At 49.5% G+C, this 19,581-nt stretch overlaps 3 protein-coding genes across 3 annotated transcripts; all 3 read left to right on the forward strand.

Annotated features, from left to right (window-relative positions):
- Window positions 1-1,767: 1,767 nt before the first annotated feature.
- On the forward strand, window positions 1,768-5,704 carry FPOAC1_013911 (uncharacterized protein; the record flags this gene model as incomplete). Its single annotated transcript, XM_044858251.1, has 5 exons — window positions 1,768-2,008; window positions 2,061-2,872; window positions 2,921-3,329; window positions 4,500-5,093; window positions 5,238-5,704. 5 exons carry the CDS (start codon window positions 1,768-1,770, stop codon window positions 5,702-5,704), a joined length of 2,523 nt encoding a protein of 840 aa, XP_044700707.1.
- A 4,542-nt stretch (window positions 5,705-10,246) lies between these two features.
- FPOAC1_013912 (uncharacterized protein) lies at window positions 10,247-16,470 on the forward strand (the record flags this gene model as incomplete). Its single annotated transcript, XM_044858252.1, has 4 exons — window positions 10,247-11,284; window positions 11,328-13,367; window positions 14,252-14,842; window positions 14,896-16,470. The coding sequence occupies 4 exons, from the start codon at window positions 10,247-10,249 to the stop codon at window positions 16,468-16,470; spliced, it is 5,244 nt and encodes a 1,747-aa protein (XP_044700708.1).
- A 784-nt stretch (window positions 16,471-17,254) lies between these two features.
- Window positions 17,255-17,926, forward strand: FPOAC1_013913 (uncharacterized protein; the record flags this gene model as incomplete). The annotated part of the gene is made up of 1 exon (XM_044858253.1): window positions 17,255-17,926. One exon carries the CDS (start codon window positions 17,255-17,257, stop codon window positions 17,924-17,926), a length of 672 nt encoding a protein of 223 aa, XP_044700709.1.
- Between the last annotated feature and the right edge of the window lie 1,655 nt (window positions 17,927-19,581).

Below are 19,581 nucleotides of genomic sequence, written 5' to 3' on the forward strand. Positions count from 1 at the left end.
TAAAAATAAAAAGGAAAAGGAAAAGTGGACCTACAAGCCGCTTTGGCTACTCTTGGGGGTGAAATTCATGGCGACAGAGTGGAGCCGTGCGATACAGTAAAACGCAAAACAGTCGCCCAGCAATTCCCTCCTATAGGGTTTTCAAGGCAGCCATTGCTGTTGGCAACCACGATAAGTTGTAGAAAATCTAGTCGCGCATCGAACTGGGTCATTTGGCTATGAAACTACAGACTACCCTATACAAGCTAGCATCCTGCAGCGGCAGAAATGTGCCGCCAAGAGCTCAAGGCCCGGCTACCTGGCCACTAGATCGGCGATCAAAAGTCCGTTTGGGCCGTTCCTGTATCACATGATATGGGTTCAATACATGATAAGTCGATCGCCATTACCGATGTAACCTCAGCGCTGAGCGGTCGACACTAGGTGGGGGCAAGCAATTTACGGAAGAACGGAAGGCAGAAATAGGACGCTGAACAACAAGATCGACAACGGCATCGTGAAATCGAATTCACAACCAAGGATTCGAAAGAGGTGTTGGCTCTAGCAAACACTGGACCCACCTCTATCATGGGTTTCCCGAGGATTGACCATTGGATATGATGACTCTACAGGGCATATCGGCAACTTTAGGACGGCCGTGGCTGCCCACGCTAGATCCTGACGAAGAACGGCTAATTTGGGCTCCTTTTTGCTTTATGCCAACTAGGTAACCAACTAGGTAACCAACTGTAGGGGAACACCAAGTTCCAAAAGTCCAAAAATCACCGTCTTTTTTTCTTCTTTTTTTTCTGGAGGAGACTGGGGCCTGTCACCACAGGAGGAACGGGCTGTTCGTCCGGCCGTGCGACGCAGAAGGCCGCGGAGAGCCAAGAAGCGGAATCCCGGCAAACGCTTCAGCATGAGAAGGGCTTTTGTTGACGGAAGCGCCCCCTGAATCCCTGACCATAAGACACGCTTATCTAGGTATGTACTAAAGCGAGCAAGCCTTCCGCCTTTGTTGAAGGCATTTTGGACGTCTACGAGAGCCTTCTCCTCCTTGTGACTTCGTGGTGGCGGGGGGCAATAGGGAGCCTTCTGTATGCGTTCTTCCCAGATTGCTCGCTGGGTCTGGAGAAGGACGAATCTGGCCGTGATCATGATGGCCACTTGCCCGGCTGAATGGTCTCTCTGCGACTTGTGAAAGGGACAGTACAGTGAGGTGCGGGTTCACCGTCAGCTGTTTTTTATCGTGCTTTTATGAAAAGTGTCCCAAGATGGACTGACTAGTGTGACGAACGACCCCACCATCTCTCAGCCATAATTGTCTCTTGCTTTGTCGGCGGTCCGGGATAGGGTACCTCAATCATGTGATAGATCTTTTCGTTAGTACAGTATTGTACATGTGTACCTTCCTCTGCGCAACAACATCCTCTTTGTAAGTTTTAGAGTGGAGACTTATAGCTACATAAGACTACTTTATAGGCGGGTCTGAATGTCTATTCTAGGAAATATAATCAGCCTGCAAGCCATTTTCCGGCCCTGGGTAACTGTAGTGTCTTTGTAGCTATAAGTATAGAGCTAGTCCCAAAATAGAGTCGCTTTTGACAGTGCGTGTCAGCCCTCTCGTTACTGCCAAGATACATGAGTCCCACACATGTGCACTGCCCCATCCAGAGATGTTTGCAAAAAGGCGGAAAATCAAATGTCCGGTACTGTTAAAACCCGCATCCAATCCAAATCCAACTCCACATCTAAACAAAACAATATCAACACTACGGTGACTTTATAATGGAAGCATCAATTTCCTATCACGAACCAACAATAACTATCATAGCCATCCTCTCAGGTTTTTTAATTCTTCTGAACCTTATCAACTATAGTCTTGACAAGATCGCGTACTGCGGTCTAATTGGCCAGGTCGCGTTAGGAATAGCTTGGGGTACACCAGGCGCAAAATGGCTATCTCGTGAGGTTGAAGATGCTGTGATGCAATTGGGATATCTTGGGCTTATTCTTATCGTATTTGAAGGTAATTATATATTTTCTTGTCATAAAGATGTTAGCTAAAAAGTGTATCATAGGTGGTTTGTCGACTTCTTTCAAATCCCTCAAGGCCAACTTGGGCCTCTCCTTCGCCGTCGCCGTCACTGGGATCTTTTTTCCAATCGGTCTATCTTTTGCCGTCATGTCTATGCTCAGCGCAACGCCATTGCAGGCATTCACTGCTGGCGCTGCGCTCTGTTCTACCAGTCTCGGTACCACGTTCAGCATCTTGGGCACAAGTGGTCTTTCAGCAACTCGTCTTGGTGTTGTATTGACGAGCGCTGCTATGATAGATGATGTCATCGGTCTTATTATGGTCCAAGTTATCTCAAACCTCGGCGGAGATTCGTTTGATGTTATCACCATCATCAGGCCTATTATAGTATCTCTCGCCTTTGCAACAATCGTTCCGATTCTCTGTAGGTTTATAGTTGTGCCGGTCACTCTCCGTCTCAACTCTTACAGAAGAGTCAACCCTTCTTCCAAGGTTTCTAAAATCCTTAGTGTGAGGCAGACTGCTTTTACTATTCATACAGTATACCTCCTCAGCATCGTCATCGGTGCAACTTTTGCTGGCACTTCGAGTCTGTTAGCCGCTTATATTGCCGGTGCAACTATTAGCTGGTGGGACTCTGATGTTCCACATGTCCAGACTCAGCACGAGAGCGTGAGCGAAACTTCAAATGCACAACAAACTACAAATGTCGAAAACTCGACTATGGGGAACACGACTCCTGTTCCTACTGAGCAAAGAGCTTTGCCCCTAGGGATGGAAGCCGGTTCAGGTGCCGAGATCTATCATCGCTACTTCGAACCCGTCGTGGATTGTATTCTGAAGCCTTTCTTCTTCGTAAGTTAGCCTGCTCTGATTCTACTAGTACGTACTAACACAATCTAGGCATCAATTGGTTTCTCAGTTCCCATCACAAAGTTGTTTTCAGGTCCCATTGTTTGGCGCGGGATCATCTACACAGTCCTTATGGCGATCGCGAAGTTGGTTTGTGGCCTTTGGCTGGTCTCCTTCAGCAACCCATTCCAGGTTCTTATGCAGCTTATCCAAAAGCACACGCCTAAATTCAAGCAGTCCCCGAAGGGTTTGGTACCTGGCGCTCAATGCACAGACAACTCTTTTCCTGCAACATCTCAAAATAGGGACAGCGCAGCTCAACGACCAGAAGAGCGTGATGTAGTCCCTCTAGAGCCACTGCCTAACTCGAATACAACTCAGATCGCTGCCCAAGTGCGCAACTCAATACCAGAGCCTGAAAAGTCTCTATCTCTGTATCCAACGTGTATCGTTGGCATTGGTATGATGGCTCGTGGAGAAATTGGCTATTTAATTTCTGCATTGGCTGAAAGCAAGGGTATCTTTGGTCGGCTACCGGACGGTCAGCCATCGGACCTTTTCCTCATCGTCACTTGGGCCATATCACTATGCACAGTGATTGGACCGATATCTGTTGGGTTGATTGTGAATCGAGTCCGGCAGTTGGAGAATGGAAGTCGAAAAGCAAGGGGTGAAAGTAAAAGAAACGTTTTGGGAGATTGGGGAGTGAGCTAGATTATTTTTGCCTTGGTTTGAAAGCTTAAAAGAACTGTACAGTCCATACAGCTGTTGCCAAAATTGGTTTGACTAGAACCCATTCCTAATATTCGAGTAATAAATAATCAAAATCTTGAGAGAGATTGTCGCTATGAAGTGAAACATCCTCCGTCATTCTTCTCAAAAGACCTTGGATACTCTCGAACATGGGAAGATGGCGTATCGATCACTGGAAATACGGTAAAACGAGACTAGCTAGGATAAGAACGCATAGAACGATCTTGGCTAAATAGCAGACCCGTAGCGCCTTCTTCTCGCCTTGAACAAGAACTTCGCAATATTTGGTCATGAGATCTTCATGGAAGCATGCATTCGTTTCATCAAGGTTGGTAGGATTTTTGTTAGTTTTGTGGCTGTGAGTTTCCATCGTAAGATACTGTCGCTGAATATATACACTCTTGTAGGAAGCCAGAGGTTGCTTGTAGCCAGGGCTGTTTGATGCCTGATTTCCAGGCATTTAAATGCAGTTAGTGTAGTGCGAGGGCAGGATCATGTCGACACTACTTGCATATCGTACATCCACCATGTCTAGTCTATTTCTGGAATTTTTAATATAACAATAATAACAGACTACTGATAATCAACTCACACCTCACTGTATTTGCGACCTACTTTTAACACTCCCTTAGTACTCTAGTCGACTGTGCTACAGCTACGTGAATTGGTCATTCAATACTTATTAAACTATTGCTTTACCGGCATTCAGGCTGTGATCACGTGACTATAAATCATGGTAACCCATGGAACTCTATAGAATGAAAAGGAGAGACCAGGACACGTGTTCTTTGTGACAAGCTGGTGTAGGCAGCGAACCGGCGAGAAACAGCCAGACTGTGCCTTGTGGCAACATTCAGGAGTCATAACAAGATTATAGATGACTGGTCGAGTGATGATGTGAGCGAAGCTCAGATTTCGACTGTTACAACGTCCGATAGTGACGTGTCTCAGCCCGCAGCGTCAGCCCCGAGAAGCCGACTAAGACCTGCCGGGAGTGCCCTTGCATTTGTGCCATTTGATGACTGGGAGCCAAACCGGTCCTACGAAGGCGAACCGACGATACGCTACAATGTCGAATGGAAACTGTCTGCGAAGAATAGGTGCCAGGCTGGCGAAACAGAGCTAGACATTGTAATATCGCCGCGCAAGTTCTGGAAATACGTCCTTCAGTCGAAGCTGACGGAGGCGAGTGCTGACAAGCCGTGGAAAGAGGACAAAACAAAGCTCGTTCTATCCGTTACCGATCGTAAAACAGGTAAAATCACGAAAGAATATCCAAAATTGGACGTTAAATGGTCGTTCATTGCGCAACGACTTCGTGATTGGAGTCCATTTCTGAACGATGGCAAGAAGATCACCATCATGCTGACATTCTATTACCAAGCTCTTGATCCAGGCAAAGCTGGTAGAGGGGGTGCCACGGCCAATCAGCTGGCGGATCTGGAAGCTAGGACAGCTGGCGTAGGTCGAAGTGCGTGCATCAGGGAGGCATATGCTATCATGCGCTGCCCTGGGCGACCGTGTACAAAAGGGAGTCATTGTTGGCAGGACGGAGGAGTACACCGTCGTGTTCAACCCCATCATATCAGTATGCTTGCCGACCATTTACAGGCAGGGAAGCCGCTGAGCCATGACGATGTTCCCGACGAGTTCCGTCGCTTGGTTAGAGAGGACGAGCGGCAATGGGAAGAGAGGGAACAGAAAGAGCGTGAGAGAACACAAGGCCGTAAGAGACGACGACAAGGCTCGGATGGATCACCGGCTGGTTCGACAGTGGTCCATTGTCATCAAGGCTCAAGTGACGATCCACCAACTCCCAAAATGATCTTCCCAACCTCTCCCCTTCTAAGATCTGACCTACCTCGAGAAGAAGGAGTCAGGGCGTACAGTGTCTGGCAGCGGTCTCAGGTGAGCACCGAGGAACAGAAGAACCATTATACATCCGCTGAGGAGTTAACGTTAATGCATTGCCTCGACCTTGGTATCCTTGCCAGTAATCCAGAGAGGATGTTCAAATTCTACACCAAGAATGCCATACCGGAAGGCGTGGCATGGCATTTCGTTTGTGATGTTAGGTACTAACTAGCACAACGCGAGAGGGCATACAACGTATAGCATGGAATCATCAAATGACATGGCCTCGAATCTGTTGATATTATACATATCCCTTCAATGAACGTAGATCTGTGCCTTTCTAAAGTGCCCACGCGCGATGTGCGTATCCTGCCCAACTGCATATACCTGCATTTCCAAGTACGACTTAAAGTCACCCTGTATGAGCTCTTCATCCTCCAAACGTCTCTTCCGAATGCGGTTTTTGACAGAGCCAAATAGATACTCGATAGGGTTGAGGTCGGGAGAATACGGTGGTTGCTTTTCTACTATGACACCCGCCGCCGCAAACTTCTCCTTGAGGCTTTGGGAGATGAAGTGAAAAGAGGCGTTGTCCATAAATACGACAGACTTGGGCTCTGGGTATCTGCCACAGAAGGGCAGCAACCTTTCAAGAAACCCCTGGAACAACTCGGTATCTGTATTCTCATGGTACACCTCGCAATATATGACACCATCCAAGGTGTAGGCTGGCAACATCTGTACTCTCTTTCCGCGATGGAATCGCTTGAACTGGACCGGGGTTACTCCTTTGGGGGCGTAACCTCGTTCCACTATCGCCAGTCCGCGATCGCTACCGCTTTCATCGATGAATATCATTTGTTCAGGCTTATAATGGGATCGTCTTTCTATGTAATCGTCACGTAGATCTTGGTTTTGCTCTTTTGCGACGCTCTGTGTCACCTTCCTAGTCCAGCCGACACGTCTCAACATCCTACCAACGGTAACTCTTGACAGGTTGACATGATACATCTTATTGACAAAATCAGCCATATCTTGTTGGGTCATGCACGGATGGCGGTTTAGCCGATCCTGCAAGGCGAGCCACATATTTTCTGTCATGTCCCCAGGCCAGGCGACTGCCTGACGAGGAGCGTCGATTATGCCATATTTGAGTATATTAAATCGTGCGTTACGAACTGTTCGTGCGGTACATCGGCCGATCGTTTTCGCTATTGCTTCGTCCGTAATGACTTCCTCACCTTGTAACTTACTGATGATGACTTTCTCGAGCTCGGTTCGTTGGATTTTCGACAATCGAGGTGCCATGGGTGGAGGGTTGCAAGGTTCAAGTTTGCCCCTTCCTCGCGTCACGGCAACGTGTCCACATTTGCAGCCTACTGACTCATCATCGGAAGACGGATTAAACTTGAACCGAATGTTCATCAGCATTCGTGCAGAAGTATACAGTTGACATTGAGGAATTTTGAACACTGTGTGGAGACACAAACAGAATGGGATAGTGTTTATAAAAGAGGAAGCTACAACTGTTCACCACTGTAACTATCCCTTCATCCGACTCGAGGTGATTTCCATCCTCGCTTTAATTCCTTGATGCTGATCAGAATGCTGTTAGTAAACAACAGAACAATGACCCCACTAGCGTCATCTGTCACTAGGATTAGCGCCGCAGCTAGTCTGCTTTGAGTCAATTCAACAAAATTATGATGAAGGGCTACTGACGGTGAACCCGCCAGTGTGTCCAATAACCAAGTTATTTGATTTGCTTGGTTGTGGTTGGTTGATTATGTAACAACCAACCACAAGTAAGACCCCCTCCGACCAACCACAAGCAAGCCTTTTTGGCTTACTCGAGTTAACTTGAAGTTACTCGACTAAGTTACCGGATTGGGAAAGTGGCCAACAAAGTCTAACCTTAATAGGGCAGGCTAGGAAGACAGCGCACCCTGATTGGCCCAGTCTTTAAATGAAATGGGTGAGGATCTCCTTTTCTTTCTCCTCCAACCTTTCCACAGAGCCAAGGCTGCCGATTTGGTCCAATAACTTGAAGAACAAACCAAATATGTCTTCGCGCCCATTCTTTAAGCCTTATGGAAGGCTCGAAAAAACCACTCCTCCTAGGACCCCTTCTGAGTCGCTCGGCCCCGCCCAGCCGAGCACTCCTAGCTCCGCCTCAACTCAAACCCATGTGCCTAACGATAAGCCCTCCCCTTCAAGGCTTTCTGACGAAAGAGGTGCGCCGGACGCCTCTCAGTGCCCTTTCCCTATCGACTGGGACAAAATCCGCTACAACAGGAAGCCAGTAGGTACCATCTATTCGATACCGCCAGCCCCACAAGCGCGCCATCAACTCCAAATCCCAGCCTTCAGCAATCTACAGGCACGGCGCACAGCTTACCACAGATGGGAACAATAAGTTCTGGCTCTGCAAGTATTGCCATAGTAGCGGCCATCACGATGCTGCGCTTTTTGCCAGTGAGAGCACGACCAGCATCAATTATCACCTTAAACAGCAGCACAGACTGGAAGAATTCGGTTACAAAGCCATAGGAGCCGATCCTTTCAGCATAGCCAAGAGGACAGCAAGCCTTACGCCATACCTCGGAAGCCGGCGCGCGGTGTTCAACGACCTGAAATTCAAGGACGATTTTACTGACTGGGTGATTGACCTTGGCCTCACATTTCGTCAGGCGACTCATCAGCGGACGAATGAGATGTTTATCAATTATCTGGAGGATATCGATAAGATCCTTCCCAGAAGCCCATTTACTCTTGGCAGTTGGGTCAAAGAGAAGTGGCTTGGCGATGGTGGGAGACGCGTTTGGCTAAGGACAAAGCTGCAATCCGCCAAAAGCAAGGTCCATGTATCGATGGATGCATGGACATCTGAAGAAGGGACAAACTATCTTGCCGTTGTCGCTCACTTCCTGGATGAGCGCCACAAGTTACAAACAGCTCTTCTAGACCTCCCACCTCTAAAGGGTCCTCATTCCGGTGAGAACATTGCCAAAGTGTTGTCGACCGTCATCGACTTTTACGACGTCTCGCCAATCATTGGCTTCTTCATGATGGACAACGCTGCAAGCAACGATGTATGCATCCAAGAGCTAGCAGAGCAGTACCCGACAATCAACCGCGAAAGCCGCCTTCGGTGCGTCGGCCATATGCTGAACATCATCGTCAAAGCTCTTCTCTTTGGCAAGGGCGTTAGCAAGCTGGAGAAACAGCTGCGCGCTGCATCCGATGACGAGCGGTTTGAGATATGGAGGAAGCAAAGCTGTATTGGCAAGCTCCATAACTTCTGCGTGTGGATCAACAGAAGCGACCAGAGACGGGAGCGGCTGAAACAGTACATCCTGCGGGCTTATGACGAAGGCAGTATCGAACACCTCTACACCAGGGTCCTGGTCGATGGTGGTATCCGCTGGAACTCTGTGTATTCCATGATTGAGAGAGCTCTGAAACTCCGCCACGCCATTGATCTCTTCTTTCTCAACTATCGCCGCATCGTCGCCGAAGGATACGATATCTCACAAGATATCCCAACTCCGCAGGATTGGGTTGATCTCGATCACTTCCTCAATATCCTCAAACCTTTCAAGGATCTAACAAAACGCATGGAGGGCCGGGCTAACAAATCTGGCTCAGAAGGATCACATGGCTCACTTCACGAGACTCTCGAGTCGCTGGATGTGCTCTTCAAGAAGCTCCAAGAGGCTGGGAAGTTCGCAGATGATCACCCTGACGTGGTGTCAACATACTATTCCCATGCTATTGATGCCGCTCGTATCAAGCTTGAGGAATATTTTGGCCTCACTGATGCCACCCCTGCATACCGGTGTGCAGTTGCCCTACATCCGGCTAACAAATTTACCTATTTCGAGCTTGAATGGAGTCACAACAGGCAATGGATCAGCGGCGCAAAGAGAGTGGTACAGGAGGTTTTTGCACAATACGAGGCAGCAGCTGCGGAAGCGGACCGAATGGACGGAGTAGGACAAGAGGAGGAGCCGGAGGAGCTGGAGGAGGAAGCAATTGCTGACAACAGTATCGCTCTTGATCCACTTCAGCAAGCTCGTAAGCGTCGGCAGAGGCTTGCTGTCACTGCGATGTCAGCTACACGAGGAAAGAAGCGGGTAAAGTTGACGTCTGAGCTGGATGAGTTTATGGCGAGGACTAACAAGGCTGATCTGGATGTTGAGGATCCTCTGGAGTGGTGGGTTCGCCATGCATCTGACTATCCTATCCTGTCGAAGATGGCGTTTGACTTGTTCAGTTGCCCAGCAATGAGCGCTGAATGTGAGCGCGTCTTCTCACAGACAAAGAAGGTCATTACGGATGAACGGAACCGGCTCAGTTCGGACACGGTAGCAGCGATTGAATGCCAGAAGCACTTGCTTCGAAGCGGAATATTAGCCTAGATCTACCACCGTAGCTATACAGGGCATGAAAAATAGTCGAGTAATGTCAACCAACCAAGTAAATCAAGCCGCTGTTGCCGAGTAAACCAAGTCAAGCAAGGGGTTCTGTCAACCAAGTAAAAAAAAGGGTCCAAATTTTGCTTTACTTGGTTGTTGGACACACTGGCAGCGGCTCCCTGGAGACCCTTTCGATAGCCCGCTGTGGCACTTCGTCGGCGTGCTAGGGATTGACGCCGAGACGGGGCAGCTGCGACCGGCCCACCTGTTCACCTACGTGCTCGCCGGTCTCGTCTTCACAGGACGGGCGCTGCTGGGGGAGTGGGCCATACCTACCCGGGAGCGGGACGGCATGGAAGACCTCATCCAACGATTCGCCCAGGTCCGGGACGTATGGCTCTGCAAGGCCACATACTCACCTATGGGTTATATACTTAGCTTGCTCTTATTCGGGAAGAAGATTGCAAGGGAGACAGGGAGCAGGCTTATGGTATCCTGGAGTAAGCAAGGTGAGATGATGTACTTTATGGGCAGGCCTATCCTGATGGATAAACTCCGGACCATGGTAGCCATGATGACGGTCGATGCCGAGGATCTCCTCTGGGGTCAGCTGATGTTTAAGGAGGGTGATGATAAGCGCTTTGTGATCCCCCTGGCCGGTATCGAGGACGATCTCACGCAGACAAGGCGGGGGCAATCCTTCATCCATCGTAACGGTCTCGCCGGTAAGGAGGTCGAGATGCTGAAGGACCTTATTGCGAGCTCCCGGAAGACCGACCTCCTTGATCAGACGGGTGAGTGGAAGTGGGCGGGTATCAGGAAGTACCTCAAGCTGGTTAAGAAGTTCGAGGAGTTCATGCTACTCCTCGCCCACATCACGGGAGGTCAGCCTAGCCGAGGGGAGGAGATCACAGGGCTACGCCTCATCAACGGCATCAATAGGGACCGCAACATCTTCATCATCGACGGCGAGGTCGTCCTCGTTACACAGTACCACAAGTCCCTCGCCCACTTCGACTCGCCCAAGGTCATCCCTCGCTTCTTGCCCGGGCGGATCGGGCAGCTGTTTGTGATGTATATGATCTATATCCGGCCGCTGACAGATCGCTGGGAGGCCGATAAGTGGGAGCTATATGGGGAGAAGATGGCGCCGCCGAGCGACTTTATCTGGCATAACGAGGCGGCAGGAGGAGTACCCTGGGAGAGCAGCCAGATGTCCGCGGCCATGGGGAGGTGGACGTCTTACTATATTGGCCGCCGGATTATGCTCCATGATTGGCGCCATATTGCCATTGCCATCAGCAAGAAGCATGCCCGTGACCGAGGGGCCGGCCGGGCTGACTTCGAGGACGGCGAAGATGATGATCATGATGAGTCGGAGCAGTATGCAGTATGAGGCACCCGATGACCTGGCCGCCTCTCATACCGGACAGACGGCCGCCAACTATGGCGTAACGATTGATATACTTAAACGCTTAACGGCTGAGTCCCTAGAGATCTTTGGGCAGGTAAGCTATCGCTGGCATAAATTCCTCGGCTGTGATACCAGCTCATCATCACCGCTATCATTGCCATCGGGTAAGAAGGTCGAGCCTACCCCCACACAAGATAGAGAGGCGAAGGATGGTCATTCCCCTAGAAAGCGGGCCAAGGTTACATCTCTCGAGGCATTACGGGCGGGCACGGTAGGGGTAAACGAGAAAGAGAAGCGAAAGAAGGAGGAGGAGGAGGAGGAAGAAGAAGAAGAAGAAGAGGAGGAGGAAGATATGATTATATGGGCGCTACGGGCAGTACTATGTAACGATACTGCCCGATTTCGGTCACCTCAGCAAGAAGAGGCCGTGAGGCTAGCCACGGCTAAACAGAGCCCGCTCGTGGCAGTACTGCCAACAGGTGGCGGCAAGAGCTTGGTCTTTATGGTCCCGGCCATGCTAGCAAGTGCGGGTGTCACCATCGTGGCAGCTCCCTATGCCGAGCTTAAGAGGCAGCTCGTCCAGCGCTGTGTCGACGCCGGCCTGGATTGTAAGCCCTGGCCTGAGGCACGGTCATCTTGGCCCAGGGTCACGCTTGTGTCGGCCGAGGCGGCCATCACCGATGACTTCCTGCAGTGGGCGGCCGACTTGAGCGTCAATGGAAGGCTAGACCGCGTGGTCATCGACGAGTGCCACCTAACCTTCACGGCTGCCGAAACCTACCGCTCGAAGCTCCGGGGCCTCGTCCTCTTACGGAGCCTGGGTTGTCCCTTTGTCTTCCTTACCGGGACCCTGCCGCCTCTCCGGCAGCGTGACTTTGAGGAGGCCATGCAGCTACAGAACCCGTTCTACATACGGGCCTCGAGTCACCGGCTGAACGTACGATATGCCGTCCTTCGCGTCCGTAACGGGCGGGGCGTGATGGAAGTGAAGAGACGGGTAGAGGCACGATTACCAGACCTATCCACAGGGGAGAAGGGCATCATATACTGCACCAGCCAGGCGAAATGCAAGGCCCTCGCCCGGCAGCTCGACTGCCACTACTACCACGCCTTGCGCGACGACAGCGACTCGCAGTTCATCGCCCAGCGTGAGGAGGGTTTCCAGGCCTGGGTCCGAGGTGAGGCGCCTTACATAGTGGCAACGGCGGCTCTAGGAACGGGCATCGACGTCGCCGGCATCATCCACGTCATCCACCTCGAGGCCCCCTTCAGCATCATCGACTACGCCCAGGAGGCCGGGCGGGCCGGGCGAACCGGAGAGCCTGTAACAGCTGAGGTCATTATCGAGGATAAGGACTGGCCGGACGAGGACGCCGCGGGCGAGGCCTGTCTAGATATAAGCGTGCGGGAGGTACGCAGGCTGATCCGGACCCGAGGGTGCCGGCGTCGACTGCTCGGCCAATGCCTAGACGGCGACCTTCGGGACTGTAAGGACCTCGGCGGCGGCGATGGTAACGAGGCTAAGGTCACAAGATGCGACAACTGCCACCATGCCGAGCTGGCGTGGAAGAGCGAGTTATCGGCACAAGGGATTATTGCCTCACATGACCGAGGCAGGCAGGATGCCCACGCCCTCGAAGCTCTCGAATCTGCCTTGGAAGAGGTCGAGGGGCTCGGCAAGATGGGCTGTCGTATCTGCTGGATGTTTAGTGGTGTCGAGGAGGCCAGGCATACATGGGGCGAGTGTCACTTGACGGCCGGGACAAAAGACCTATCCTTTACCAGCTGTATGGAATTCCAGGGTCTGATCAACTATAAGAAGGACCGGCAGGCAATATTCCTAAGCTGCTTCTACTGCCATGTATCGCAGGAGCTCTGCCGAGACGGCTACAAGACAAAGGGGGCCTCGTGCTGGCGGTGGAAACATATAGTAATCCCTGTGGCATTGGCCGCGACTACTGAGGCAGACCTATTACTGCGGATACAAGAGGCGGCCGGACGAGAGTTTAAGAGCCGGCAAGACTATGGGGACTGGCTAGGTCGAAAGCATAATAAGCTAGTATGTGGGCGGGAGATGACAAATGCGATGGCGGTATTTCTTATAATACTTAATTGGAGGCAAGATTATATTAAAGGTACATAAGATTTAAAAGAAGAGAAAAAAAAGATAGTTTGAAGATAGACTTGAAAGGTATTATATTATAACTAAAGTAAAGAAAGTAATAAGAATAAGATATTTATAATTTAAATACAATAATTATTGACTGAAGGTAACTAGTAGTAATTAATTAAATATAATTATACCTTATATCTTAGCTAAGTAGAGAATAAATAGTAAATAACGGGCATAATATCAGTAAGTAATATAAATAAAGAAGCTACATCATTATTCCAGCTCCAAATTCAAGTGAAAAAGGACGTTTATGCGTCTTGATTGGGCCATCACCCCTGTTTTCCTCTTTCACTTGAAAGTGGGTACTTGACGAAACTGCCGCGACTCCACTTTCAGCGATAGCAGGGGCGCTTTATCATCTCATTGGTGCTCTGGTCATAACCCTGGATGGTTCTTATAGTGTTTGAGGTGGTAGCTCAAAGCTTTGCAACGTATGTAATATATGTAATATAACTAGTTAATTAAAGTTTGATTACGGAATTCCACGCGAACAGCGCGTCTTTGACGCGCGCTTTTAGGACAGGTCTAAACTTTATAGAGAGAATAGCCCTCAGTGTTCTTCAAAGGCAACTTACAGTGAATGAAGACTAAGAGAGATAAGAAGAAAAAGGAGAGAAAGTTACAATAAGCATATGTAAGAATATAATAGATATGGATTCAGGCTCCCCATTTTATTCATTGTTCCTAGATCAATAAAAATACATCATCTTATAGTAATAGTACTACCTACTATGGGTCTTGATAGCTTCCATTACAACGCCGATCACCAGGTCATAGTCTGCCGCCTCTGCGGAACATGCCTGGTTCCGAAACAAACAAGCTGGAGGAGCCACCTGCGGGCCGAGCCGCACCAGATGAAAGGCGAGACGCTGCGATCGACCGTTGAGCAGCTATTGAGCTATGAGCTGCGCCCTGTGGAAGAGCTGCGACAGTGGAGGCCTGACCGGAAAAGGCCATGCCAGCCGGTAAAGGGTCTTGCCGTCTACGGAGGATACATCTGTGCCGTTGATAAATGTGACTACTGCACGCGGCGCATCGAGACAATGCACGACCACACGCGAGTCCATGGCAAGAAGGCATCGCAGCATACCATCAATGCGCCTCTCTGGAGAGCATGCAAGCTCCAGACGTATTTTACGGCGAAGGGGCGGATCGACTACTTCGTCGTAGCAGAGGAAGAGCGGCCATCGCCATCATCATTACCAGCGACCGGGAGAGAAGAGCCAGCGCCATCGAAAGAGGAGGGAAAACTGTTTGACGATCTGAAGGCGGATGTCATCCAGGCCTCACACGATCTAGACAGCAGAGCCGAGATCGTGCAAGGCATCGAGGAGTCACGAGCTGATCGGGTGCCCTGGCTTGTACGTACAGGATTTGCCACTCACCTCACCTGCGGGGGTTGCGCGACGCCGAGATTCTATCATCATATGCGTTGCCGCGAAGTATGGACATAGGCGGGCGGGATGATAGAGACGACGATAACGACGACAGCGATTTTGGTGACGACGATCATGTCAACACAGATCTTAGTCGCATATTATCCGCAGCAGATGGTACACTAATGGATGCGTATATGTCGTGCAGCGAAGCATCACCCGATGGGAAGATGACACGGCAGCGGGCACTACGATTGAGCAACTTCCGCGGCGGCGAAGATAACATGAGCAGTGCCAAAGCCAGCAAATTCCGCGAATTCAAGAATGGGAAGTCACTCAAGTCCTATTTCCGAATAGCAAAGCAGCTCCTTGTATATTACTATCGGGTAGTGTACCGCGATGGTGGGCACTTTACCAGAGAACATAATAACCAGGTATTACCAGGAGACATCATTGAAGTGACCAGCTGGCAGGAAAAGATGATGCAGGGCATTATCGACGCTCTACGGCGGCAGGACAAAACTTCGAGGGTTGAATTAGGCGGTGACGGCGATGAGGAGCGTGATATCGATCTCAAACACGCCATTCGTACCTTCTACATCTCCCTTATCTGCCATACTGTCGGAAGCAGGCCGTTCCGATCCGTCGTACTGAGCTTCTGCGCTATGCTCAGCCGGAAGAAGAACCCGACGCGCCAGCGGGATAAACAGCAGCATAGACTATGCACTTGGCACAAGCCTGGCAACTTTAATAGTAACCTATCGTCGCTCATCTGGGTCGCTCAAGTCATCATATTTGACTTTGTATGCTTTAAGAAGCAGGACGATGAGGATGGAATCCCCGATATGGTCGATGAGATATGCGGGAAGTACTTTCAGCAGATGGCGGAAACGCCGTTCGGCCACATACTGCAATGGCGGCTCTATCTGTTCGCTGCTTCCAGCACCAATCTCACCGAGCACCAAGCCCGCTGGTCTCTCGATAAAGAGACCATCGACTACAGGGGGGTCGAGTTACACATGGATCACGTACCGCAGCTGGTCGTATCGGAGTTCCGCCAAGCACATACGCTTCTACATGATGAACTGCTATTCGGAATGGACAACATTGCTCCGATCGAGGCGTGGAGGCTACACGACGACCTTGATGAGGACGAATTCGGTGCTTCGTGGATGTCAGATGAGAGAAACAGAGAGATATTAGTGGGAACTCACGATGCCCTACTTAGACATATAGAAGGGAAGGCGGCTTTACGCAGGGTGTTTGTTCGGCCGGATCGGAACCATCATGACGGTGGGGAGACTCGTCTCTGCCCCAAGGCTATGGCAATATACGAAGCGCACGTCCAGGAGTTCCTACAGAGGATGCTGACACTTATACAAGTTCCGGCCGGTCCTCCATTGCGATCTCCAGAGTTACTCTCCATCACATATGCCAACACAGGGACTCGTCGCCGATCTGTGTTACTATGGGAGAAGATGGTTTTGATACACGTACGGTACCACAAGAGCCAGGAACAGACCGGCACGCAGAGGGATAACATCAGATTCCTACCACCAGCTATCGGAAACCTTCTATTAACATATCTGGCGTATGTGCCACGCCTATCCTAGCTGCGCGGCGGATTCAGCTCTGAATCCAATGGCTTTCCCATAGTAAAAAAAAAGGCGCTAATGAAATGACGACCTGAATCCATTGCACCCCAACGGATTCAGGTCACCCATAAGTTTTTATCAGTAAAATGCATTTCAAGTAGATGCATCGATTTATTACTTTGAGGGAAGCTTATATATGGCTTGCCAGCCTTCGAAAATCATTTTTGCGGCATTGCGACTGGTTTGAAGTTTGAGTCAATTGATCAATTGAAGTTAACAGACCGGGATCCAGCAGGCCACATTAGTCATCAGACACAGCCAAGGTTCAGCAGTGGCGACTACTAAACGCACAACCGGCTGTGCAATAAGACCGCACAACCGGCTGTGCGATTAGACTGCTGATGTAATCAACAACGATGTGAGGCTATCACCACTTGACCAAGTAAATCAACCTTCCTTCAATAAATGAAGCTATTCAAAGCTTCTGCAAGCTGCAGGCCTGTTCAGCTACAGTTCCTGATGCTTGAATACATCTATTATCACAACCTAGACCGTGAATAATAGGTGTCAGCCCTCAATGTGATACACTGCAGCTAGAAGGATAGTGATGCAGTTTATGTTATATCTATCTGATCAATTGTTGCTAATGAGCTGTGATAGTATGCAAAATAGCTGTTTATTGAGCAATTGAGTAACTGAATCAGTAATGCCTTTTGAATATATATATCTCGGCTTTATAGCTTCTTTCTCTCCCTCTCTTTTCATATCAATCTAACAACTTGACTACTTCACGAAGCTCAACATGAACAACCAACGGCCTGTATTTACTATTGCTGAGGATGCTACTGCTATCCAAGCAAGAGCTCAGCAAGTAAACCCTTTTGTGCTTCAACCTTTGCAGCAAAATACGATTCATACGCTTCAAAATCGGCTTCCAATTAACTACTCTCGTGAAGGCTATAACCTGTATCCTGTTCAGCAATGGCGAGATGCGCATACTAATGCAAATGGCCCTCAAAATCTTCGTCAGCTGTATGCTCAAGACCCTTCAGCTCGCCAATGGGTGGCTCAGATAAGTCACATTCCTCAAGGTCAACCGGCTCAAGCAACTGTACAGCCTTGGGGCTATGAGGTATCAGGAAATTGGCATCTCGGATACATGAAAAACATGTATCAAGGTCAACAGCAACGCCCGGCTGCTGCACAGTTACCGACGTGGTCATACAACGGGCTGCAGCAAATGGATGCTAACTACTACAATACCAATTTTGCAGTCAGTGGCTATCAATGGCCTACAGCTACAATTGGTATGAATCATTTTGAGCCCCAGCTTCAAGGTATACAGCAGTCAGGGCTTCATATTTCGAATATATCTCGCAACGGCTATGCGGATTGGACTTGGCAAGGAAGAGGTGTTGCAGGTACGGTCCCGGTGACAAATTGGCAGCCACGGCCGAATCAATCAAACTCTTGAAATAGAGGTTTTTGCCACCATTGAGTTTTGCCGCTATGCTAGTTAAATAGAGAAAAAAAAGAGCTTTCTATTGATATGTCATTGAGTCTAATTTACCGTTATTTACCTATTCAATTGCATTCGTAATGCAACCGGCGGAGTGTGTTTTGTCGGTGCCGGGTAGGTCCGGATCCACAACCACCGGCTCCGTGGAATACACTTCATAACTTATTGAAAAGATTAAGTATCAACATAATAATAATACAAGCTATATAGTCGTAGATACAGGTTTTTTTTCTTTTCGCTCTTTCGAATGGTATGTATCAATTGCGCTCTTTAATGCAAATAATTAATCTAGTCAGGTGCATTCGATTGATTGTACAATGCCTCCCGTGACTGAAAATCCACAGCTGCTTCCTCCCAATACGAATTCAGATTCCTATTCCTATCATACAGTGGTTTTGCCGCCTCTTTCTCATATGCCCTCTCTTCCTCTTCCTTATCCCAATCTAGATAAGCAGCTATCTCTTCATCGGTCCAATCCCTCAGCTTTAAGCCGTTCCTACGCTTGACGTGCCTACCCATCCGGCTATCTGATAACACATATGCTTTCTCGGCCTTGTTGTAGCGAGCACGAAGTCCCTTGGCCTTTCGATATAGCTTATCGGTTTGGCGGTGCGGTGGTTGCTCTCTATACCACTCTTCTCGAGCTGCTTTGTAGCGGCTATAGATGACACGCCCGTCGTCATGCATCAATGGAGTAACCTGCCGAGGCGGCGGCGAGGGAGGAGGTATAGGAGGGGACCCTGTTGAGGAAGGCGAAGATATCTGTATCGTTCGTTGCTCTACCTGTGTTGTTGTCGTACGAGTTGTGGTATATACAACCGTCTGACCCGGTGACTGAGGGACGGGTTGCTGTACGGTAGGCTCAACCGAGGGGACGACTTCCGGAACAGAGGGAAGCTGAGAAGATGACTCCTTGAGATAGTCATGTCGTGAGGGACACATCTTGGAATTCCTCTTATGCCCCTCTTGACCACAGCCAGTACACTTTGGTGGTGCCCTTCCTTGTAGCTCCTTCTCGACAACCTCAAATCTCGAGGGCTCGCGCCGTATGCTTGATTCAGCCTGTGATGACTTTGCTGCAAGTCGATCAAACTGCTTAGCCGGCTCTAGTATGACAAGAGGGATTTCTGGCCGCCGGATCTGATAGTGACGGGCAAAGTGATGCAGTTGCAGAGGCTTTCGTAACCTGATAAGTGCCCGGATGGTATGACTACACGGAAGACCTAGGGTCTTCGTGAATATCCCCGTGCAAGGGGAGACTTCCTTCTGCAAGAGCTTCACTTGCTTGTTGACTTCCCGCAAAGCCTGACTTGATATCCAAGTACGGACAACAGACCATATACCTCCAACAAGATCTGCTGGGGGTCGACTGTGTTCATCGGTCTGCATTTGGTCTAGTTGATCGCATTGGGTCTCGATCACAAGGGTCATCTTCATCCAGGCTTCAAAAAGATCAACAGATGCACTATCAATCTCATTTTTGATCAATTGATGGATACCCTCAACCCGGGAAGTTGCAGTCTGACCGTAATGACGATATTGATTAGTCCATGCCTTGATAAACTTATGCTTATATGGGGTTATCCAGGCCTCCAAGATGTAGCCGACTT

The sequence above is a fragment of the Fusarium poae genome (assembly GCF_019609905.1).
Source record: "Fusarium poae strain DAOMC 252244 chromosome Unknown contig_4, whole genome shotgun sequence".
Taxonomy (NCBI): domain Eukaryota; kingdom Fungi; phylum Ascomycota; class Sordariomycetes; order Hypocreales; family Nectriaceae; genus Fusarium; species Fusarium poae.